This window comes from Anneissia japonica, unplaced genomic scaffold, assembly GCF_011630105.1.
Source record: "Anneissia japonica isolate Jap-2015-1 unplaced genomic scaffold, ASM1163010v1 scaffold287835_len3118868_cov185, whole genome shotgun sequence".
Classification (NCBI taxonomy): domain Eukaryota; kingdom Metazoa; phylum Echinodermata; class Crinoidea; order Comatulida; family Comatulidae; genus Anneissia; species Anneissia japonica.
The window spans coordinates 1,946,155-1,973,765 of NW_022737223.1; the positions used below are offsets into that span (position 1 = coordinate 1,946,155).

At 31.4% G+C, this 27,611-nt stretch overlaps 1 protein-coding gene across 5 annotated transcripts in view; it reads right to left on the reverse strand.

Moving 5' to 3' along the window:
• Positions 1–930: 930 nt before the first annotated feature.
• LOC117117229 (bromodomain-containing protein 4B-like) overlaps positions 931–27,611 on the reverse strand; it is a 38,780-nt gene continuing 12,099 nt past the window's right edge. For 2 of the 5 annotated variants that reach the window (XM_033261469.1, XM_033261470.1), the window contains 8 exons: positions 26,569–26,670; positions 24,710–24,777; positions 21,400–21,462; positions 18,098–18,228; positions 10,721–10,732; positions 7,606–7,657; positions 2,913–2,981; positions 931–2,490 (listed from right to left, as the gene is read on the reverse strand). In XM_033261469.1, coding sequence (XP_033117360.1) covers positions 1,927–2,490; positions 2,913–2,981; positions 7,606–7,657; positions 10,721–10,732; positions 18,098–18,228; positions 21,400–21,462; positions 24,710–24,777; positions 26,569–26,670 — 1,061 coding nt within the window. In that variant the 3' untranslated portion in view covers positions 931–1,926. The remainder of the gene's footprint in view (positions 2,491–2,912; positions 2,982–7,605; positions 7,658–10,720; positions 10,733–18,097; positions 18,229–21,399; positions 21,463–24,709; positions 24,778–26,568; positions 26,671–27,611) is intronic. The other 3 variants (XM_033261471.1, XM_033261474.1, XM_033261472.1) reach the window with 3 other exon arrangements.

A 27,611-nucleotide genomic window follows, 5' to 3' on the forward strand; every position in this document is an offset into this window, starting at 1 on the left:
ACACCAGACAGAAAAGTAATTGAATACTGATGTGGAAACAACTTGGATACAAGGGTACGAGAACAAAGTTGCTGGTACAATATTTCACAGATGCTGGCAACTTAGTGTTGTATATACATCATTAATACATTAAGCCAGCCCAGATGAATACATCATCCAGGCCTCATGACACATTTAAATAAACGAATGCCATAATGTTGATGACCCATATTCAACCATTACATACAAATAAAATTGGTAATCTGTAATCCGGAATCTGAAAAAGCACTTTACAGGACTAATGGTATGCATCTATTTATCCACAACCTCAACACCCTACTGTGAAGGGATTCTAGCAGAAGTAGATTTGACACGATTACATTCAATGTTGCCAAGTATGCTACGAAGTCCAAAAAATTACTGGATGAATAAAAATCCTGTGTATATCACTCCCTTCATTGGCTGTAATCCAGCACCGGCGTAGCCTCATCTACATCAATTTACACTGACCCTTATAATAGTTAATCTGATAAAAGTATATACATATCATGAAGAGCTGTACATTGCAACCATCACAATAAGAACAACATTAAGAAATTTAGGAAACATTGAAAACATATATTTAGTACAAATTCAAATACAGTAGTTATGAATTTATATTGGATTAAAGGTATACTTTCTGTGTTGGGTTCATAACCTTTCCTCAGCAGAGGTTTAAACACTAATAATACATTTATTAAATTGTTTGCAAAGACCATTAAATTTTCTGGCAGACTATTTCAAAACTGTTGTAAATATTATTATATACACACACCATTTTTGCTAAATTTGAAATGAAACTCTCTGAGAACCTGGCCACTACCACTGGGGGACTTTCTTGACGCCCCACAGCGAAAAGTTGCGAGAGGTTGGTGTCACTGTATAAAAAATAATAAGTATCAAGCATAGCCCTTTAATGAAAAGCTTGTTTATTCAGTTGTATGAAAAAAAAAAGTGTCTCTGGTGGCATTTGGACCTGCAACCATTCAAAAAGTATATCAAAGTTAAATTTATTTTTTGTTGACTTGATGGAATAAAGGGTACGACAACTCTGTAAAAAGACAGGAAAAGTCCAACACAGACAATATATATATCTTTATATAAAAAAATAAACAAAATATAGTGAGTACAAAGTTAGAATAGCCAGGACACACACAAGTATGAATATCATAGTATGAATATCATAATAATTCAAAATGAAGGTTAACCTGCAAATCACATTTAAAATATGTGGTAAACATTCTACAGGACATTGACCAATAAGAGGGCATTTACACAAATATATAAAAAAAGGTTTACAGAAAACACGGTCTGGTCACTTTAAACCAAAAACAAATCATCATTAACATACTCAATCAAGATAACTGGTAAACCCAACTTGACCCGAACACTTTACATGTATTGGGTATTAACATTGGTTATTTTTGATGAGCTGTTATTGGTTCAAAGTGAAGTAAAGTTTTAAACTGCATTCTTTCTGACATTCTTCTGCCATAATTATTCAAAACATTAATCAGCAATCCAAATATATTTATCAATATGTTTTGTAAATGAAGAACAGCTTCATTAAAATTACATTTTATACAACTGTTTAATATAAGACATTAAAATGGAAGATAAAAAAATGTTGGTGGGTTTTATAAAAAAGATACTGTATTTCTGTAGATCTGGAAATCTTAGATTGATTGATTTAACTACCTCATCAATAGTGTTGGGTCATTTCTTTCCCTTTGTCACCAATAAGGTTCAATAATTTGACTGTACTATCAACACACTAGGAACCTCAAATTCAGGTGACCAATTGTAGATATTGCCTATCTAAGTCAAATTTTCAAATCAAATAGACATCTGATTTGACATCAGTAAGCGATCCCAGCTAATATTCCCTTTTCTATAAATCGCTTTTATTCATAAGTCAGTTACAACATAGCTTTCCAACGTACGGTCACTAGGTTGTCTGTGTTTACCGGTGCTTGTTCCCTGCGGTGCAGGATATGGAAAAATTCCTCGTTCTTGTGATCCATACCTTGATAAGTGCGTACTATCATACTGTCCTGGATGTGGATCATGCGGTGAGTACGGTGGTGGGGGAGAACGCCTGCCATCTTGGTACTGCTGGGGTCCACCTCCACGCGACTGGCTTTGAAACGAATCACCACGCGTTACTGAAGATCTAGAATTATACGCAGCATTATGAGGAGACATTGTTCTTCGGTGCGGAGATGCGGGTCCTGAGTTTGGGGATAAAGATCCATACTGAGGTGAATTTGAACGCTGACTACTTTGTGAGGGGTGCCGCCTTTTCGGTGATGGCTGATAACCTGAGCGGGGAGACATCTGCGGTGAGTAAGGGTGCGTAGTGGATGTTGGCGATGTGGCTATGTGACTAACATGGCAGGTGTAACAGTACAGGTGGTTATTCAAAGGATAACATCTATGCTCAGCATCATCTGATAATTGGATGCCACAATCCTACATAACCAGAAAAAAAAAAGAAGAAAAGAACAAACAATTCAACATTTTGTTACTAATAAATGCACCTTTTAATTTGACACCATCTTTGGGACCTGAAAATATGGGGCAGTTTTGCCTTTAATTAGAGGGTAGGATAGTGTTAAAAAGATAGATTGAAGATTCAATTTTTACAGTCTCAAATTAGAGGGGTCTGGAATTGAGTGTGAAGTATGCCTGTCATCTGGCGCCATGACATTGGACTAAAAATGTAAATCTGCCGATCCAACAAAGTTACTGTGATTGCCAATTCAATATATTATTGACCAGGGTTGTGGTCAAAGTTCAAGATGTCCCCTTGTTTCGTATCCCCTGTCAGACCCCTTGTCCACTAATTTTTTGAGCCACTACTGCCTATATGTTCTTGCAATAATTCAACTTACCTCACACTTGTAACAATCAACATGGAAATCTTTGTTCATGGATACAACTCGAACTGTTTCATTTGTTCCCTAGCAACAGTAAAGAAAGTAAACAATTATTACCTTGACAATAAACAACAAAACCATATTAGTAGCTTTTGTCTTGGGAAAAAAATTATATATATTTTAAGTATCAGTTATTCGCTCAATGTAGCTGTACTACTTTCTTTGAATGACGGTTCTAATTTAAGTATAATAAGACATTAGATCCAAAAAACTACAATAATTTATAACGTTACTGAAATAAGCCTTAATACAAAATTCTCACAATCTTATATTGATTTATGAGGGACGGATAATATTTTTTTTCCCTTTTTTGTTTTTTTTTTGGGGGGGGGAGAAGAGGGGTTTGATAATTTAATAAATAAAATTAATCTTTCAAAATAAATACCGGTCTCCCTCTAATTAAAGACCACTTTCTGCGGTCCAACATAAATTAATATCTTATCTTTATTATTAAAATTAGAGGTCAAAGCAACAAAAGACTACGAAAACCCCGGTCCCAAAAGTGGTATTTAATTAGAGGGAGACCTAAAGTTTACTATATTTAACCAGCATGTCCTGCTCAGCATTGCTGATTTTTGGAATCCTGGAGGTTGAATGTTGTCTTTATTTTCTTCTTTATTTTTTGTGGGCATGAAATGTATACTGTATTATTATTAGTAAACATTTTCAAATAAGTTGTTATTTGTGCGTCACAATAAAACAATGTATGTACGTAATAAATCTTGTCCGGATAGAATTCTTCATTTAGAAATTGTAGACATGAAATGTATTAGTAAATATTTCTAAAAAATGATTGTTATTTGTGTGTTATAACTTGTAGATGCTTTCGGTTATTTTGGATGAAAATGGCCTGTTTAGACACATGTACCAAAACTTCCATGTCTCCCACGAGGTGCTGAAGCCTCCTTCCCCACCCAATAGCAAGCAAAAATCTAGCTGAAACCAAACCCATGTCCGCAAATTCATGATAACCCCCAGTGCCACTGTTACTGACAAATCATTCTACAAAATATAAAGCAAGAATTGGTGCACCTGCTAGTTTGAAGACAGAAGATGGCAGAGAGAGTGGAAACACCCCTACCATTGCTTAGTTCCGCTTAAAGTGGGTTGTAAAATAAAATAAGGATCACTGAGTTTTAATTAGAATAGGGATTTAGTACCCCATTCATTAATATTCGAACACCCAAGTTGATACCAACCTACTCCCCTGGATGGTTATATCTTCTACAACTTCCAGAAGCAACATCACACTTTTTATAAGCAAGATATTTTTTTGTCACAGCAAACGCAGCGTAAAGCATGTTTATAGTTACAGAAGAAGAAAAGTTTTAATCATGAAGTGATGTGAGGCTATCGAAATCATTATGCAATTTGAAATATCAAATCTGGAATTTTACTTGCTGGTTCACTTTCTTCTTACATGTGTAGTTGAGCAGGGGTGCACCAAAATCTATAGCCTTGCACTGGTTTCAGACCTACCTCACTCATGGTGTGGTTTGTAGAAACAAGTGTTCTCAAATACAGACTTGGAGGATTAAGCTGGTCACTCACTGCATCGTACAACCATCAGCTGAAGAATCCAACTCAATTCCCTGGGAGAGCTGGACGATGCGACGGCGCCCACAGATTGTAGGTGGCATAATGGGTGGTGCGTATGTCATTGCGTTCTCTACAGAATCGCGTGGCAGTAAGTGCCAGCTTAAGGGTACAAATTTGGCTCTTATGTACTTTACAGAACCTGGTACTTAATTAAAAGAGCAGGAGTTCTCCTACCACCGACACCGTAAAAAGATGAGACTATATAGGGTCTCTCTACGGCACAGGAGTGCCATAGAGTCCGATTTCAACCGGGCACGCTACACAACTAATGGGTTACTTCTCAAAAGGCCTGCTTTACTTATTATCATAAATTAAATATTGACAGTCAATAGCAAATAGGCCCAGACAGACATCAATACTAGTAAAATAATAACCAATGTTTCTTTTTCTGAAGCTAAAGTACTTACTATCTATTATTGTTATTATTATTACTATTATTATTATTATTACTATTATTATTATTATTATTATTATTATTATTATTATTACTATTATTATTATTATTCATAACCACCAATTCAGAGACTACTCTGCTTTAAATTTAACCACACTACTCAAAAAGTCTCCTCCCCTAATCAAAAAGCTTTTATCTTCTCCTAATGTACAACTACAAGAGCACTTGTGAAACTGAAGCTTTTCACAATGGTGAACACCAGACCCAGCTCTTATGTGTGGTTTTCACAGCGTGGAGTCGGCCTTCTAATTGAAAAAGATCAACCTTTGAAAGCTGTTCTTAGCGGCCCTTGATTTGCGGCCAATTGTATTAAAATTCAAGTCTACTGATAGACAAAGAATAATTGGTGAAGGGTTTCATAAGAGGTGGTCGCCTCATTAAGTGGATCATATACCACAAGCTACTGCATTAGTTAAGTCTATGTTTAATTATGCATTTCTCTAAAAGCTTTCATATATTATGCATTGTTTATGCAAATTATTGTCTTCTGAAATACACACAATCAAATTACTGTTTTGCTTTTTGTAAATTATTATTAAATAACATGTAGCAATGATTATATTATAAAATTTGACATTTATGTATTTTTATTAACGGCATGATAGTTACCTTACAATCTACAATTGTTACTGATATTTAATATCAAATTTATTATTATTGTGGTTAACATTATAAATATTATAATTATATCAGTGTCCTTCTTGGTGGATTATTAAGTTGTTTATTATGTATTATTATTCTTATTTTTTAAATTATCAATTTAATGTTATAGTATTTACTATTGCTCTATTATTATTGCTATTACTAAAATAACATTTAGAAGTAAATTTCATTGACATAGAATCATTTTGTATTTTCATTTTAACTGTTGATAATAAGATAATTTTGATTTATTACATGAATTTGGAACAGATTAAAAGTTTATGGGTTAAGATGAGTTCATGTAATAAACCCAAACTGCCTTGATAGGCCAACATTGTAAAAAATCAACGTATTATGATGTTTTTCATCATTGATCATCATTAAACAATTTGTATTCAATAATTATTAACAGTGCATATTTTTTTTTTATAGACTAGGCTGTTCAATGTAGTTTATAGCATTATATATATATATATATTAATTGTTTCTTTTATAATATTATGCAGGTGGTCTAAACAATACCAGAAACAGTAGGTTGGCTTTCTCCTATCAATAAAGTTGAAGTAAATATGGGTCAACTTGCATGATGCCTCACAAACCAAATTATGTCTTTTTGTGGATTTTCTCAAATTAATATTCTTAATTTCTGCATATGCCCTGTCCAGACTATCAAATTTTATTTGACAAAAACATTTGACATGCCCAAATATAGTCATGACATTACATCATGAACATTTATAGGCACATCTTGGCTAAATATGGGCATACAACAGTTGTTTTGTCAAAGAAAATTTGATAATCAGAACAGAGCTTTTCTCACCCATTAGAGAGTAGACCTAATTGGTTAGATAAGGATAAAAATATATTTATAATTTTTGAGTCAAGGCTCATTTTTAGATATTTAAAATATATAAAAGTATTATCTAGTTGTGTGTTCAGAATTTTGGTTTGCAATTTATTTGTCCTCCTTTATTTTATTTTTGAATTTGGTTATGTCTACATTTTATGTTTTGTTTATAATGAAATCATAGGTTTCCGCTTGAGGAACAAAATATGAGCCAAATACGCGGCATGTTCCCCCCACACCCACTTGGTGCTAAAACTACACGATTTTATTTATGGTAAACATCTGGTTAACATAATACACCTACAGTAAAAGGTACAGAATAGTATACCTGTGGTATAACATGGTACCCTTCTGCATCTACTGTATTTAAGGTAAAACTTGAATTATCATTGTATATCTATGGTACAAAATGATATACCAATGGTACAAAATGATATACAGTACCTGCAGTATGGTACTGCATACACCTCTGGTACCACTTCACCTTGTATCTATGGTACAAAATGGTATACCTACAACGTGGAACTACATGGTACACATCCTGTACCACTGTACCTGATATACCTATGGTAAAAAATGGTATATCTACAATATGGTACTGCATGGTATACCCCTGGTACCACTGCACCTGGTATACCTATGGTACAAAATGGTATAACTACAGTAGGATACTGCATGGCATATCCCTAGTACCACTGCACCTGGTATATCAATGGTACAAAATGGTATACCTACAGTATGGTACAACACTGGTACCACTGCATCTGGCATGTCTATGGTACAAAATGGTATACCTATAGTATAACAATGTATACCATTGCTAAAAGATCACCAATTGTGCAACATGGTATACCTCCAGTACAAAATGATATACTGTACCTCTGGTACAACATGGTACAAAAATGATGCCTAACATAGAAATTCACCAAATGAACCTTACAGTACACCTGCATATTCCATCTGTGCTCTTTTTTTGTGATGCCACCTATGTGCATTTTGGTGCAATGTTATTTGATGAAGATGATGAGTATGGGGATGAAGATGAGGTTGCCAACAAAGGCAGAGTAGATGTTAGTAGATAGGGTGCAAGCAAATATTGGAAATACCTCTACCGGGGTAATAGGCTGGCCACAAACGTCACACTTCGGTGCGTGAATTCTGAAAAAGAGAAGCGGTGTTATATGAGAAACTGACTGCATGATTTGAAGATGGTATATGGTTGTAGTAGATAAAATTCTAACATACCATCATCAAGAAAAAAAAAGAAGAAAAAGTAGAAATAATCAATTAAAAATTGTTTAAATTCATTATTTATATTCACAATTTTAAAATTCCATTCTACAATAAAAAGAAAGATGATAGTTGATGAAAAATTTTACACTACTTTAGGATGGTGCAGAATGGTTGCAATGGTGACAAATTGTGTTTCTGTATGAGTCCAGGATTATGGATGATCCCAGATTTGTTAATGAAAAGTACTCTCAAACCAAGAATGTGCTCATGAATAAAACTTGCAAACTACAATGACGCTGCTTTGTGTGAGATTTTTTAATGTATTATGCAAGACAAAGCTTTTGTTTAAAATATATGATAATCCACAAGCTGATAAACTCATTAAAGATATACACTGGAATATATAAAATTTATTATTATTATACAGTTGAGGGTCAGTGGTAGCCTACATATTATTACAAAGTTGACTGATTTGTAAAGTCTAGTCTGCTGCCCTCAATGTTTGTTTAATCATACAACATTTCTATAGATATAGGATAGCATTAACGTTCAGTCATGAATTCCTTATCCACAACTAACTCAGTCTGCTGCCCTCAATGTGTTTTGACATCCATGGTTGTCGATAGGGAATTATGACTTGTCATCATTTTTATTTTACCTAGCACGGGACATTGGTATTAAAACAGATACAATTATCACACTGGTAATTTACCGTCAATTATTAAATTTCATTAAAAAAACTTTTGGTAAAAAGAACAATTAGTCATGGGGCATGCCATGCCAAAACAAACCAGTGTGACCAAAACAAAAAACTTGAATTTTTAATAAATTCATTCTCCACATTATATGCTTTAAAATGATAGCTCATTTACTGGAATCGACTTGAATCGAATCGATATGAGTACAGGGTTCGAATTTCCTTAAAATGCTCCATTAGCAAATAGCTGCTGTTTAACATTTAGCAATGGTATGCTGGTTTTGGGAAGGCAAGCCTCATATGATAGGCATCTGTAAATTCAAAGATGTTTTGTGGATGTCAACAGTTGGTATTAAGTCTATCCTGTCCAAGCAATACAGTAATTAAAGAGGAAGGCAGATCACAACAAGCAAACAGAGTTAATGTTTTCTGTACAATATAGATAAATATATCAACTAAAGAGGGCAGGCAAATGTGTAACCAATCAAAATATACAATAACTGACAGGGCAAGTAGCTAGATGGTATCTTATCTGTGATTGGAGGAAACAGTTAATGTTAATCTGGAGATGGGCATGACAGAAAGGTACACTGTGGGAACAGTATTTTACTTTTGTGAATTTAGGAATTTCCATTGATAAATATATTAATAATTTAAAAAAAAAAGTTAAAATTTGAATATAAATCACAGATACTTTGGGTACACAGACATAACCAAACATATCAATCTGATAAAAAAAATGCAGTTGTTTAAACTTCAAAACAGATATAATTTATACACTGTGTTCAGATAAAATACAAAAATGATTATATGCACATATTTGTTGAGAAAGTATTATTGCCCTCTATTGACAAAGAGTGACTACAGTCAAATCAGTGATGTTGAAATACTATAGAAGAATTTATGGCTGAGGAAAGAAAGGAGACGAGGAAGGGATTTGAAAATAAAGCCTGTTTCCCACTATGCAAATTTATTTGCATAAATTACAAAGTTTCGAGGGGAAAACATTTACGCTACCTTTTTATTACTTCCCCCTACGAGAGCGAAGGAAAACTTTTTGAGCTCTGATTGGTTGCGCATTTTTTCACTTTGCAAAACGTGGAAACAGTTTGAACTACTGATTGAACTGAAGATTTAAAGAACAGAGAATTCATCTAATAGAAGGTTTGTCTGATGGAAATTTGAATGCCCATGAACCAACGCTTTTGATAGCTCGAATAAATTTGCCTAGTGGAAAACAGTCTTAAAGAGCACAGCGATAGGTCACTGTTTTAGAATCTATTTTAAGGATATTAGAAAGGCAAAATATATGGCACATATTCCATTTGGCTCTGGCATAAGGGAGAGAAGAGAGTTATAACAAAATATTAGTATTAATAATAACAACATTTTTTTGATAATTAAGTAGTTGCTATAGAATACAGTACCATAATTAACATTCTATACCTGTAACTGTATCATTGATTCAAAAATAACTTACGCTAATGGTAATTAAAAACAAAAACTATATATAATCAAAAGGTATACATGCTCTTAAAATTGACACATGACACGGTGTATTGATATGAGGTTAAAAAATTCAGGCAATAACTGAGAATATCACTGACTGACAAGGATGGGGAAAGGAGAATATTAACCATAACTTAATACATACACATGTATACATGCTATATAATAATACACATCACAGACCACCAATATATAAAGAATGTTAACTGGATCTTAGATAGATATATTACAAAAAGATTGTTTCAACTAGCGACTCCAAATTCTAACAAAATAAATGTGAAGTTATGAACAACAATAAAATTTGATCATAAAACCATTTATCAACAAAAAAAAATTGTTCAAAATTTAACACAAAAAAAAAGGAAAAATACGAGAAATAAAAAAAAATAAAAATATAATATAAAAAATGATTATCATTTATTAACTTAATTAAGAAAGTTTCCTCAAGGCAGTGTTAATAAAGCTCTGTCCACACTACCTACTTTTACAGTATGTGAAAAAATATGTCATTTGCCCATATATGGGTGAGGTATGACATCATCCGTCCTACACGTTGGTGTGAAATGACCCTTGAAGACAAATCCAAGATATTAGTCACATTTGATAGTGTGGACAGAGCTCAGCAAAATATATAGACAAAAAAATACACAAGAATGCTTAAACTGAAGCTTTAATATTACACATCAACGATCAATCTTGCTGAAGAATTTATAGTTTTTTTTTCAATTTGATATACAGTAATGTACGACATGCCACAACATGTGGGATTATATTCTACTTACATTGTCGTTAAACTAAAATAGAACGTGAAACAAGAGAAAATTTTGGAAACGGTGATATAAATCAATAGTTAAAAACGGATATGGTTGCAACATATTAAGTTGTGCAATTACATAAAACTTGAAGAAATAATGTTAAATTGGATAAATCTTGTTGGAGAACTGCAGTGTAAATTCCAGTAGGAAACACTGTGTCTTGTTCTTAATGAAAATAATACAAGATGCATCACATTTAATTGAGCAATGAAATGTTTCGAATGAAACTACAAAGCAAATAATTCATCTAGAAATGCACAATATTTGGCAAGATTGTAATAGCGCCCTCTATTGGTAATAAATCAAGAAGCTTTTCTATACCAGGTCTGCAGCAGATTTTCATCATTCAAGTCATCATTGTTGATCAGGGGTGGGCATAAAAATCAGTCGGAGGGCCAACATGAATTTTTGATTTAACACCAAAGGCCGCATCCAAATTTGGATGGTTCAATTTTGCTTCCAAAAACCTTCATGAGCTGCTTTTATACCACTTTATTCTCATTTTTTTAAATATTACTTTTTTATAGAAGATCGGTGTCGGGCCGTAAAAAACAATGTGTTTTCTAGCCAAAGATAGTTAGCGGGCCGCACACAGTGTCAGGTTTTTAATTTGTTTTTGCGGGCCCTCAAAAAATTACTATCGGGTTGCACTTTGCCCACATTTTAGACAAATATAAAAATAAATTAAAAAAAAGTGGTATCAAAGGCCTAGATTATGTTTTAAAGTCAGGGAAAAAGAAAGTGTAGATTCAAATTGAAGAAAACCCAACCTATCAGATAAGAAAAAATAATATTTCAATAATAATAATAATAATAATAATATCCAAATGTGTCAATAAAAATAGTGTCAATAAAAATAGTGTCAATAAAAATAGTGCAATGCATGGTTACTGTACCCTTTTGTCAAACACATTTTAATCTATGCAACTACACAACTGCTTTTAAACTCTATGTAATCAACACATTTTCAGCAGCCTATATCTCTACCTTCCACCATTTTAAAAATCTAAATCTATGCATTTATTCCCACAGAAAACATAAAAAAAACCCCAGAAAAGCTGAACATTATTTCTGTATAAATATCATACAAAATAAAAGAGCCAAGCCTCTAACGCACCACTTCCATTTACCAAAAATATGCTCCTCAATAAAAAGCAAAAATTTTTCTCTAATTGCATTACAACCTACACTGTAGTATTTTCTAAACCTACAGTATTATACTCCAAACAACCAAATAAAATTAATCCTTTGTTAATCATCTAAGCTGCCATTGCCATGGTGGTTTTAAACCAAGATAAACAAAATACTATGTAGTGATACTAAATAAAAAGATAGGATCTTAATATGTAAAAACTCATGATTAAAAAATATGAATATTTATGAGCCAATGTGTGTCAGTGAGACAATTCCTTGAGGCAAGAAGAAAATCAATTCTGAATATGGTACATAATGTCATGAAATTAAATTATTTATTTATCTGACGGCTGCTAAAATGATTTTCTTTATTTTAAGAAGCTACAGCAATTATCCCCAAATGAAAAAAACCTCTGTCTCAGATCTATTCTATCTATCAATGATTGTTTCAGCAGGCTAAGATTCTACAAGCAATGAATATGCTAATGAGATGCCAAGGCTTTGGAAATGGTAAAGACTATGTAATATTTTTTTGTTATCATGATGATCATGACATACTGACATAGTGCATGATAATGGTGATTACTCTATACTGGTGATAAATATGGTGATGATCATATCATGACATACAGTACCAATATGATTATGAGTGTGATCACTGGGGTGATATGGTGATGAATATCAAGATACTGAAATGTACATGATCATGATTATGGTGATGTGAAAATCATGACGTAGTGAAGATTGTGATGATATAATTATGAAATGGCATTGAATGTGAAAATGATGATGATCATCATAAAAATATGATGGTGATAATAATGGTGACCGTGATGACCAGCCTACCATATCAATATAATCGATGGTTACTGATAATATCAAAATGATAATGATGCCAATAATTTTTTACTAATAAAAAAAATTCCATGCAAAAAATAAACATAATTAAAAGTAATACCTTCTGCTAAGAAGCATGAGTAGAAGGAAACATAAAATGAAATTACCTGTAGTTTAGTAAATAAAATATTTCTAAATATACATTACAATGCTATTGTATCATGCATAATTCACGAGTTTATCATATTGTGGTATTTTGATGCATATTCATTATGACATACTCATTATGTTCCACCAGATATCCATGCTGCTGCATATTCAAGAGTTATCATATTATCTTGATGCATATTCATTGTGACATACAGTACTAATGTTCCACAAGATATCCATGTTTCTGCATATTCATGAGTTTATCATACAATATTGATGCATATTCATATGATATACTAATTATGTTACCAGATATCCATGCTGCAGCATATTAATGATATCCCATAATGGTATTGGTATTCTATGGATTCTGCTATTAAACCATCCTTTCTTCCCAACTTCCTTGATGATCAACAACAGAATCATTTCATATTCAGAGCACATACTTCAACCAGGATGCAGTTAAGCATGCACTAAGTGAAATCCTCCTACGGTCTTACAATCATTGATCAGATTTCTCAGTGATAACTATGCAGGAATTTTTACACTGAATAAGTGAATCCACATTACACAATATGAATTTCACACACTAGGTAAATAATTAGGTCTTATATGAGGTTTATTATATGACACACTTAAAATAATCAATTAATTATGTTTACAACATTTCTTATTTAACTACTATATTTATTATACTATATTATAATTATTATATTTCTTTATTTATAAAACTACTATACTATACTTACTATACCTGTATATATAACTACTATATTTCTTATATATTTATATTATTATATATATTTATTTTCTTATATCTATTAAAAAAAAATTCTGTTACGTGAAATGCATTGAGGCTTTTAGCAAAAGGCACTTAATCAATACAGTATTATTATTATTATTATTATTATTATATATTTGGAAGACCCAAACTTCGCTACAAACACACTGAAAAGAACTCTTAAAGTATTTAACATCAATGTTGGTACATGGGAGGACAAGGCAGCTAACTGCTCCCAATGGAAGCAGATTGTCCACAGAGGCACAACAGTGGCAGAAGATGCTCGTGTTCCTACAGCTATGGAGGCCCGCCTAAGGCGTCATGCCACCCTGCAATACTGTAAAACCTCGAATTGAAGCCCTGGGCTTCTTCTTTTCTTTGCAAACTTTGATGGGCTTTTTTTTGAGATGGGCTTCTTTTCAAGATGGGCTTCTTTTCGAGACTACTTTTGCAAAGTAAAGAGGATAGGCTTCTTTTCAAAATAAATTGTAAATTTTGTGAATTTGTACTATAAAACAATTAATACAGTAAGGCCACTGTAACATCAATCTGTTTAATGGAGAGTATTTAACTGGCATTATATTACCTTATAGGCTGTATCACAGGAAAATAAAACTAAAAAAACACAAAGACAACACTTTAAGTCAGTATATTCCTTATAATGATAAGCTCTTTAACTTTAATCCTCTTTTCATTTTCATCACAAATGGCTTTCCAACATACATTAATTTCTATTGTTTAGGGTCAGAGATCTCAAGGCCTACAAGACAGGGCATAAATTAGCATACTGTAGCTTAGCACTCAGACAAGAATTATGCATCAGTTGGGGGCTAAGCCCATGTACTTAGATTCTCAATGGTCAGTCCTTTTTTACATTGTGTATTTCAAAGGAATTTGTATGTTTACATTGTCATTGTAGCCTGTACTGTACATACTGTACAATACATAACAATTATAGCAAATTGTCATTAGGCCTACTATTATCATCTTTATATTATAATTATGATAATGTCATAATTAAATATTATAAATTTATTTTTAGTTTTAGATATTGTCCTTTTAGATTGTTGACACTACGGTTGTATGTATGAAATGAACAAAATAAATTAACTAAAATTATTATTATTATCACTATTTTAATTATTATTTTGATCATCAGTGTCATTATTATATACAGTAATATAATAATAGCAAATTTATTTAACATGACTGCTTGGACAATCAGTAAGCCTGAAATCTATATCTCAAACATCCCCCAAAACAAAATCCAAGCAAATTGTATAATTCAATGCTCACGATTGGAGCATGGGAATCAATGGAATTTATCAGCCAATGAAAACGACAATATAACCAATAAATACATAAGGCAGTAATCTTAACATGCTACGTAGCCAGCTGTTGTGCTTCCTCCCGGATGGCTGGCCATGTATTTATATATATCAAACTTCCGTGCAGCCGTTCCATGGCAAAGCAACGTAACTTTAAAAAAAAAAAACAAAAAAAAAAATGACGTTTTTTTTTGCCATGGGATGGCCGCGTAATTCCTCTGGTACTGGGTAACCCCCTTGAATACAAAATTGGGTCAATTTTTGGAGGTGGGCTAATACCCCGGGTTCCCTTTTTCAATTAACGGCAATCTTTTGGCACTGTATGCCTAATTCACAGCCAATACTATGTATTTTTTCCGAGAATATTTATAAAAAACATACCCTATACTTTTGCCAGTGGGAAGGCTGGTGCATAAAATTTGGCATAAAGTAGAGGGTGGGCTTACAGTATACCCGAGGAACTACAGAACTGATTAATACATCAAAAGTATACCAAATTTTTCTGACACATTGAAAGCCTTCCAAATACTATGATACCCGATGGTTATCGAGAATATATTTTACAGTCCTGCTTACATAAATAAGGTAGTGCTGATACAAACTGAAGTCAATAAATACCTGTATAAATCTGTAATAATGTACTAGTGTGAAGTTTGAATTTCAATTCATAAAATACAGGAATCTATTTATAGTAATCGGATTGAAATTCTACATTGGCGAAGTCAATTATAGAAGCACCATTAAACAGTAATGAAGTTTAAATTGAGGCACACATGGAGCTCCCTCAATGTCAGTGATGCATATACAACACCTATATTAACATTTATATTATAATAATTGCAGTTTTACAAAGCATAGGTACACATGATACACTACAAATGGGAACAGGTGCTTCTATGCTAATGAAGCAACAGAATTATAGCCAATCACAAAGAGGTATACTGTAGCTCTGGATTTTAACACTACAGATGGATGAATGAAGACCCAAAATTATAGATATCAGGTTGTGAGAGCACAACTTTAATGTTCCCCATTGTTATTTACAATGGGTTCTTGGCGAGAGGAGATGCAGATGGAAAAGAATCTATTATGTCCCTTGGTAATCACGGCACATGCTAATTTGCAAGAGTCCAATTCTTTAATACCTATTGCTTCCTGCAGTGTAAAACACGTCAATGGATAAAACAGATATGATGTAAAAACCACCTGTTTTCATTCCATTGACAAGATGTTCTAGTACTAGGGATATGAGATTGGGATATGGGAGTGCCATTCTATAGGGTCTTCTCTTATAACGGATGCATGCTCCAGCACAACACTTCATTAAGTCTTGTGTGGGAATTAGTCATCAGTCTATGTATCAACATAATTTAGTAGACCAACTTTGAGGGGTAGCTTAGGTTTTCAGTTTAATGATTCCCTGATGCACTGTACATAAAAGATAGAAAACCAATAAAATCTTCCACCTTATAGCCTTCATTGCTTGAGTCTACTATTGAATAAAAAAGACTGTCTAAAGTACTGTATTGTCTACTTTCTTTAGATATAATGATTGCAGACAGAAAATTTTCCAAAATGTGTGACATGATACAAGGTGAAATCACAATATTTCAATATGATTATGAATAAAATGTGATAATAGGCCAAATAAAAAGAATAACATGTTTCTCTTCTCTTTTCAATCTTTCTTTAGGCCAGCTTCTTGTATACTATCACAAGCCAAAATACCCACACACAACTGCAGAAAGCACCAAAAAGTATATTTGTGCCTAGCCCAGGATTACAGTATATGACTGAGTATGTTGGGGGGGAGACAATTTGTTTTATGGAAAAATGAAGAGATCTAATGGAATTTTTTTAAATATAAGGCAGTAGCTATTGTTAAACCAATCTTAAAACAATTCCTAATTCTGATCTAATAGATCTTATTGCATTTGGATTAGAATATACAGTAGTACAATAACATCCAAGCAGCCACAGCCTTTTCATTATTTCTGGATGAGAAACAGTTTTTGTTTTATATTTGGCCATTTTTGTGCATGTCATTTTTATGATTCCTATATAATGACATTGCTAGTGCATGATATGTAAATTAGTGTTCCATTTTATTTCACTGTAATACTGTATTATTTAGTGCAGGTTTTCATTCCATTGACAAGATGTTCTAGTACTAGGGATATGAGATTGGGATATGGGAGTGCCATTCTATAGGGTCTTCTCTTATAACGGATGCATGCTCCAGCACAACACTTCATTGAGTCTTGTGTGGGAATTAGTCATCAGTCTATGTATCAACATAATTTAGTAGACCAACTTTGAGGGGTAGCTTAGGTTTTCAGTTTAATGATTCCCTGATGCACTGTACATAAAAGCTAGAAAACCAATAAAATCTTCCACCTTATAGCCTTCATTGCTTGAGTCTACTATTAAATACAAAAGACTGTCTAAAGTACTGTATTGTTTACTTTCTTTAGATATTATGATTGCAGACAGAAAATTTTCCAATATGTGTGACATGATACAAGGTGAAATCACAATATTTCAATATGATTATGAATAAAATGTGATAATAGGCCAAATAAAAAGAATAACATGTTTCTCTTCTCTTTTCAATCTTTCTTTAGGCCAGCTTCTTGTATACTATCACAAGCCAAAATACCCACACACAACTGCAGAAAGCACCAAAAAGTATATTTGTGCCTAGCCCAGGATTACAGTATATGACTGAGTATGTTGGGGGGGAGACAATTTGTTTTATGGAAAAATGAAGAGATCTAATGGAATTTTTTTAAATATAAGGCAGTAGCTATTGTTAAACCAATCTTAAAACAATTCCTAATTCTGATCTAATAGATCTTATTGCATTTGGATTAGAATATACAGTAGTACAATAACATCCAAGCAGCCACAGCCTTTTCATTATTTCTGGATGAGAAACAGTTTTTGTTTTATATTTGGCCATTTTTGTGCATGTCATTTTTATGATTCCTATATAATGACATTGCTAGTGCATGATATGTAAATTAGTGTTCCATTTTATTTCACTGTAATACTGTATTATTTTAGTGCAGGTGGTATGAATTGCATTGTGTACTGTATTGCATCTGTACTCACTTATGATAGTCCTTTACACAGTATATTTTGTGGTCGGAGTCTATCGTGAATGGAACGCCATCGAGACACTGGTTGCAAACAACACAGCGGAAACATCCTGGATGATACGACTTGCCCATCGCTTGAAGAATCTGAGAATTAAACAATTTTAAAAACTTTATTTTCAAAATCATAAAAAAAATCAGAATAATTTACTTGTGCTACATTTTATTACATGATATAAATTTCCATCTTTTGTTAAATATCTAAAGACAGTAAGTGGTAAAATCTGAAAAAATGTCAAAAAAAAACCTGGCAATGTAAAACATTGAATTCCTCATAAAAGATTAAAATATGATAACAACTTCACATGTGATACAGAAAATATAATACCTCGTCTTCTACCATGACAATGACCCAGGTTCAATTCCTGGCAAGGGTTACTCTCACTACACTTAGCTGTGAGTGTGAATGAGTGACTGGTTGTACAAATGTATGAGAGGTTAAACACAGTAGACACCAACTGTAAAAAGGACTGGCAAAATGTATTACTGTACACTTAGTACAATGGGCTCACAACAGCTCATTCCTATACTTCAGAAGAAAACAGGATACCAACCATTACCTTTAAGCCTGTTTTTCACTAGGTGAACTTATTCGTGTGAATCAAAAGTGTTGATTCTTTTTTCTAAACCGTGATTGGTTGCGCATTTCTTTTGCTTCACAAAAAGTAGAAACAGTTTCGAAATACTGATTTCGCTGAAGCGAAAAACTCAGATAGAAATAAATGTTAATGCGCATAAACCAAAGCTTTCGATTTCTATCTGCGAAAAACTCAGATAGAAATAAATGTTAATGCGCATAAACCAAAGCTTTCGATTTGTACTAATGAAATCGCCTAGTGGAAAACTGGCTTTACATTGGCAGTTTATATTCAAATTTAAGCATGGGAGTGCCATTTTCGGCCATCTAGAAGTGCCGTAATCATAATATAGTTGGCTGAGGTAGGTGGACCCTCTATCTATGAAAGTCACTACCCAGGCCCTGTTTACAGTATTTTGAATTTCTGGATCTGCCATTGCTAAATACTTCTTGTTTTCATTTGAATGCTATAAAAATTCATTACAGTACAAATTAAATCAAACATTGAATTTTAGTATGCAAATTATTTATTAGCTTTAAACCTATTGAATGTCCATACATTAATATTCTAGTATTAATAGAAATATCACCGCACTAAATAGACATAATATAATAAAATTTTATGAGAGAACAGTTTTCTGCACAATAACAGCCAACAGACAACTATTGTACCTACAGTATACCAATGACCAAACCATTATTGAATTCATTAATTTTCTTTGTCTCTGACTTTAGCCAATATTGAATTTGAAACATTGTCCTGAGCGCATTCAGCATTAATTAGCATACCCGGAATCTGATGCGTGCATGTGACATTTTCACAAACTCGTTTAGCTCTGTTATTAACATAAGAAACACTTGCAAAGGAATGATGATAATGAAGGTGATGCCATTCTAATCATTTTGATAAGTGTTATGAATTGTACTTTTATTTATTATAATCTTGATTTTGCATTAATTATAAAAATTAATTTCTTGTTTTATTCATTTCTAAAAAAAACCCATTTCATCACCATTATTATTAATATCTATTTTTATTTAAATGTAACTATATATATATCAAGGTATCTTTATTCAAATAAAACTTTTTCATTGCAGTTCGCTGAACTGAATTGAGAAAAAAATAACAAAAAAGTACATTGAACAGGAAATCATTCTAAATATTCAAATTGCAATTGTGATTATTATTTAATTATTTAACAATTGTTATTATATTCATTTATTACAATATAAATATAAAAATTATTATTATTATTAATTTTTTAATTGTATTTTTACTATAAAGCACTTTCAGTACTACAGTAATTATCTATGTGAAAGAAAGCCAATTGCGTATGCTCACAAGACTAGACCTCTGTTGACACATAAGGCTTCGTCTCATTTAAAAGCATAATAATAATATTAACACAGGTATGCAGACATACAGTAAGGTGGAGCTAATAATAGCATTATTCAGTTGTAGAACATTAGTAGACCCTAAGGACAGGCTAAGAAAATTAGCATATTTTTTAGATTGATACCTGTAGTATCAAGAATAATATCATCATACACATGTACTGTAATTTGAATTCTATATAGTGCTCAGACAAATCATATAATTTATCGTTTACTGTATATTCATCTTTTACAATGTGAACAGAAAGATACAAGCAACATCTAATTGAATATATTTGCTGTCTACTATACAGTATATTATGATTCTAAAAATATCATTATTTTTATAAAAAAGCTTGCATACAGTATTATGAATACTGATTTGTTTTGTGACTTTTGCAATGTGGTGATATTTCACTGTATATAGTTATGAGAAGATCATCATCCAAATGTTAGCATCATATCCATGGCTACCAATGTCTGTCTTTATGAAGATGGTTTCAAGACTGATCGAGTTACTTTACCAGATGATTATAATTTACAAATATTCACGAGGACATATTCTAGTTTTTATAATATACCATAGTGACTCAATGAAATAACTAAACATTGACGAAAATTAAGCCTTTGGTAGCACACTAGATATAAAATAATAAATATAGTAATAATAGTAAACAAAAACAAAATTTACATTAATACTACAATAATTAGCACACCTTGAAAAACCTGGAACAATACTAAATTATTAAATGGTAAAACTGATGACGATGATGATTAAAATCAATAAATAATACAACAAAATTAAATATTAACTATTAAATATAAATTTTCTATTATTTATTATTATTATTAAATTATTGTTATTATAAAATGCACTCATGGTGACTACAATGTAGCAATCTCATTTTTATTGGTTTCCAGTATCTATAATATTACAGTATAACAAAATTATAACATATGTGAAATTATTGATGAGATTACAAAATGATATTGTTACAGCTGATGCTTAGGTCACCAAAGGTGAAAAATGACATCATCAAGATTGAAGGTTTACAGTACATAATCAAAAAGAATTAATTTGCAGTGTAACTGTAGCATAGTGGTTAAAAAAGCATGCTTGCCTTCTAATCCAAGGTCCTATGTTCAAATCCTGTAAGACTCTTTAAAAATACTGTAGGAAGCAAATGGCCTTTCTGCTTTTGTACATACAGCTCCTCAGAATGACATTCAATTAATATAATAATGGAAAATAATTATTTTATGATTGAAATTAACAAATATCAATTGATACTAAAGAAAATTCTTACCGTTTCCATGATAAGGTGGCCACAAATACCGCACTTCTCTGCTGTTTGCTGAAAGCCCGAATACTGTGAAAGAAAACATAATTACAATTAATATGATATAATTTAAATTATAATTTTAATAAAAACAGACCAATAGATACTATGTTCTCATTTTATAATCATTAAAAGAAACATAAAATAATCTTCATCTATATACAGAGTCAATTTAAAAAAAAATAAAAGTATAAGATTTATCAAATAAATGAAAACAATACATTAACATGAAAACAATACATTAACATTTTAACAATACCACCCATTTAAATTCATAGCAGGAATAGTATTACTGTATATTACCTTATCTGTTGGAATGAACTTAACTAATACTACTACATGAATTATATCAATATATATTTTGATTGCCATGTATTTATTATGAAATGGATTCATATAAATAATGATTGTGTGCATTTACATGATGATGAAGGTTGCTATGGATACCAGATATTGTATCATGTTTCAACTTTTGGAAGAATTCCAATTGATGTTGAGAAATTATTTGTCTTGAATAATTGTTCCCAATGGAAGTGCTGTCCTCGCTAAACTGGGAAGGACGAGCAGGTGGCGTAACTGGTGATGCTGTGGCAACTACAACAAGCTCCCCATATTATAATAATGTCATTGTAATAATACTGTTGTTATATTTAATGCAGTACTACTATACTACTACTGTCGGCTTTAAATTAAATAATATATTCTATGCCATCCTTTTTGGCCTGAGGACAAGTTTACAGGTTATGATCTCGAGTCATAAATGCTAACATTTTTATGGTAATAACAACAACTATGTTTACAAATGTAAATGTATACAAACTTGCTATATAGTGGATATTAGTAAGACAAAGGAATTAAATTAAAAAAAATAATTACACTAATTGTATAACAACTGTGATGTCATGAAAAAGCTTTTTTTAGAACATGACAATATTCTATCAGTAAATAAAGCAATTTTCATTTAGGGCAAAACAACATTCCTATGAACTCACATTGAAAACTCGCATTACAATTTAAAAGAACTCGTCTGAATTAAATGCAAACTGATTTAATGACCCTTTGCAATTAATCCAAATTGCTCAATGATTTTGGTGTTTTTCTTGTATTTTTATATTATTGATATCTTTGAATGTGTTTTATAATATTTCAAATTTTCAGTACTGTTTGTTTTACCCAATTATGTTTTAATTGACTGCAATAAAGCTAAATTTCAAATTACAAACACTAAAGTATATCACATTTGCAATACTGCAGAATAAGATTGATAATATAAAAGTATATTAATAAAATAATTATATTTCCAACGAACTTGCGTTAAACAGTAACACATTGCAAATGCACTAATGTCCTAATATCTGCCATTATATTTTGATCGACTGTTTATCTATTTTATCAGAATGAATGATCTGATAAATAAATGGACTGAGCATGCTCAGAAGATGCCAAACATTAAAATTAAAATGTCTGTCTATCGTTGTGTGCCCTGGATATGTAGAAGCCGATCGTTATGACTATGAACTTGATACAGGCTGTAATCATCACATTCTTGTGACCTAGGATATTACTATCTGTATTGCACAATATTTAATAACCAATTGTGATACTTAATATAAATGATTAATATTTAATATCATGTGTATAAATAGCAACAGTAAGCTGAAGACATATGATAGAATTCAATGTTTAAAAATTATATTTTAAGCCTGAGTCAACTTGCCTACTTCCTGTTACAATAGATGCTTAAATCAATATTTTATGAAAATTTTGTGTTGAAATGCAAATGAGCAAGTTTTTTTCAACTATTCATATACTGTATAATATAAATAATTTGTTATCTCACATTTTTTTTGTATGGTTTTTGTTTTGTTGTTAATGTTGGCTTTCTTCACTTCTTTGATAGCATTTAATATCAAAAGAATTTTAGGGGATAATACTTAAGACTGAAAGTAGTGATACCAAACTTCACATCATTCTTTGTATAATATTTAAAATTTAAACCTAACTACAATTTATATACATTAAATTTGTACATTCACGATATGTGTTTGATATAATACAGTTTAGTATTTCAATAAAGGGGAAAAAATTTATGTACTAGGAAATGCTTAACTTGAAACATTTGCTGGTCTCGAATTAGAAGAGTCCTGGAAATGAGAGGCGTCCCGGATTCGAGGGTGAACTGTAACCTACTATAAACATACCGTAGTTATGCAATATAAATTTATAAGAAAGTAATGTACTGTATGCATAGTGTTATTTTCTTATCTTTAAAATAATCATTGAAGATTTCTTCATGATGTAATATTATATTGTTATATCAAATTAAATTTTAATATATATGTATCTTTATTTTGACCGTGCATCGTCTCTCTCGAACACTATACACTTCAACTTTATTCAATCAAGTCTGATGCATGGCCACTGCTCATTGATTTTTCGTATTCCTGCCATCGAAAGACAAACGTAATAATTAACTCCCAGTAAAGCCAAGGGTGAAGGAAATAAGTTAATTCGAAAAATATTACGAGGTTAGGAACATAATGAATATTCATATATGAAGCGTAACTTTTACTGCCGCAGTGAACTACTGGAATTCTATTCTCTTACTGTGGTACCTTTTTATAATATCTTCCCAACTCAAAATAAAGTCATACATAAAAAATATAATTGTGGACATTTATTAGGCGAGACTCTTTAATACCTTGTTTCGTGAACTAATTTAAAAAAAGATCGTCAGAGGAAAGCGGAAAAAAAATTAAAATGAAATTTTGTTTCCATATTTAGCAAATAGTTTTGCCAAAAACATCCAGATGGATTATTGGTGAATGTAAACTGTGTGGTAATGGGATGGTTAATGCTTCAAATTTATATAATTAGGAAGATTTCAAGGTAGCAGCCTAAAATAAAATTAAAGAAAAAATTATTATTTTTAATAGGCCAAAAAATACAATTTTACATTTATTTGAAATTATCATTATTGGCAGGCGGCAGGTATAAAAAATGTATAAAAAAGTTTCCCCTTATTAAATATAAATAATGTTTTTCCTAATTAGATAACAAAAATACTTTTTTCCACAAACATTTTTTAATTTAAAATTTAAAACTTAATATATCAATTTTGACACACAAAGTATTTATTCAGGAAAATATTTAAATCTTACACTCTAATAGATATTTTAAAAATTAAGCAGAGAGTGTTAATGAATATGCAAATTAGCAAATACAGATTATGAATTGTAATCAATTATAACTTATGAATATGCAAATTATAGCTTACTAGATAGTCCTCTTCACAGTAGACCTTTCCGTGAACATTGTAGAAAGCCTTGCCTCTTAACGCTCGACCTGAAAGCAAGAAATAAAATAAGGTCAAACCAAAAGTGGAGATCATACAGTACAGTCTGTTGACCACTAACAATCAAACTGTACAGTAATCGAGTGACTTGAACTGTGTGATTAAAATAGTTCTTGGTTAACACAGTGTAGTTGAAACAATACTTGATTGGAAAATATAATATTATCTGTCGTGAAATGTTGGAAAACGATAACAAATTCAATTAAAACAATAAAATTATGTAATAAAAAAAATTATTTTATCGCCGATTATTAGTCTTCTTAATACAAGACCCACGTATATTGAAAGAAATACTGTAATATCAAATGTTTACGGTGATAATGTAAGTAAAACATAGCAATATTTATGATTTTTGAGGTTTGCATGGCGAAGTAAAATGCTTGTAGTACACCATCTAGTGTACCACAAGCATTTAATATGCTAAACAACTTTTAAGTGAAGTGTCTTCAAGAGTAATAATTTGAAAATCCTTATAGCATTTGCATCTTATTTTTCTCTGCTTAAATACAAATGATTTTGTAATTTTTTATAAGCTACAACTGAATGAATTTACATGTAAAGAAAATCTAAAACAAAATTTCACAAAGTAATGTAATAGAAATGAGGGTCAGAGGTCAAGCAAAAAATTTTGTCATATTTAGCAGACATTTTTGACATTTTATCATTGAGATCAACATTCCACATTGCACCATGCTGTTTGAAAATATTTTATAAACCTGACTTGCAATCAATACTGTACACCACAAGTACTTGTGACTTTTGAAATTTTGCCTTTGTTTGAGGTCACAGGGTCATTGTAAATGGAGATATTCATCTAAAAAAAAAAAAAAAGAAACCCTCAGTATTTATTTAGTCACATTATTGACCGCCTGATCACGTTCCTAAATGGACTTTTAGGATCTTATAATTGATAAAAATCTGTAACCAGTAATGTTCTTCACCAGTGAGTTATGATAATAACAAGGAAGTCATAGATTGGTGAAACTCAATACCGAATTTACATGGTTTTATTGCTCAAATCTGATTAGTGAACATGGCAAATACAATTAGATTTCTACTTATAAGGCAAAATAAAAAAATTTTAGATAATAAAAATTTTTGACTGGTTGACGCTTAACAAGTATATTTTTTTTATTTGGCCGAATTTTCTGCCATCATTGACACTAAAGTAACAAAAAATTAAATCAGAAACAGAATTAGTGATGATGATGATGATCATAGCAGTACAGTACATAGTATGTGATCATGTAAGGATGTACAGTATTAACCCAAGTTGACAAAACAAATCATAAAAATCAATAAAATTAAGTAAAACATAACCTTTAGCATAAAAAACCAATAATGATTAAGAATCAGAAGAAACACTCCCAGTGATTAGAAGTACTTTCTATCATTTTTATAATTTATTGTGGTAATGTTATAATTATATGTGCAAAATTTGTTAAACACAATACACTTTTAGGTTCAAGTATAATTCATATTTTACTTCAACTTGAGCAAAATATTTTTCAAAATTGAATTTTATGATTGTTAAACGCTATACTGTAGGAGAGCGTTAGACTGACGTCCAACTTTTGAAATTCGGACAACATGAAACGTGACCCATAATTCAGAGAGCGCTAGCCGTAGTAGCCTTGACATTTCTGCCAAGGCTTCGCGACCCACCAAAATATTTCGTTGATCCACCAGTGGGTGACAACCCACAGCTTGCAAAATGTTTGTGGTTCTAGTGGACAATACTGATCTTAAAAGGAAACCAGTTATTTTCTAAGAATACTTACCACATGATACACATGTAAAACAGCGAGTATGATACAAACTGCCCATTGCCTGGCACGCTTGACCGGCTCCTTTGACCTTCTTTCCACACTTGACACATATACCTACAATCAGAAGCAACAATAAATTAAATAATGAAATAATTACACAGTGATCATATAATAAAAATAACTTGAGATATTTCCTATGTTATAATTATTTTCACATCATATGGAATGTATGAAATAAATTTATGAACTTTCAATACAAGTATAACTTGTTATTCCTTGGCACTGATTTGAGTTTCCTTGTAATTTGTACTTTATTTTGTTTTACTTCTTATGTAATGTGTTTGTATTTTCTTGCCAAAATGAACAAAATAAAAAAAAGTGAATAAAACAGCCATGTAAAAACCTCATTAATGTTGCATTATAAAGCAAATTTAATGAGAATATTATAAATTATTTAATTGAACATTTTTGTTTACTACAAACATGGATAACCCTACAGTATCAGTAAGTTCTTTTGATTTCAAATTGAATGTCCCACAAATCGATATTCTTGTCTATATGTGATCAATTAAAATTCTTGATATTAAATGCATCAGATAAATATCTCAGTACAACCCTCTCCACCTCACTCCCACAATTTGATACCACGTTGTTTTATTTTGTAATGTGTATTAATTTAGTATACAGTAGGCCCACATAATTTTTTTTACAACCTCTACACCAAATGTTCCTTGGCAACCTTTGTAGCTTTTTGTTGATATGTTTTGGCTCTTCATTGTTAAATTTTGTGATAAGAGATTTGTTAGTTTGGACCAGCACACCTTTGCTACTCAATCCTGGTATCTTTGGAATTATGAGACATTAATGTTTGCAGTTCATTGCTTGAATATTGATAGGCAGTTTTGATCTTTGTAAATTCAAGTAAATTACTGTATTCTTAGATTGTATTAATTACTTTAATAATGTAAAAAATAAATAATAAAATAAAATAATACCAAGTACAATAACTTTCTTCTTAACACTTGGCTCACCAAAATACATTTTTGTTAAAATGC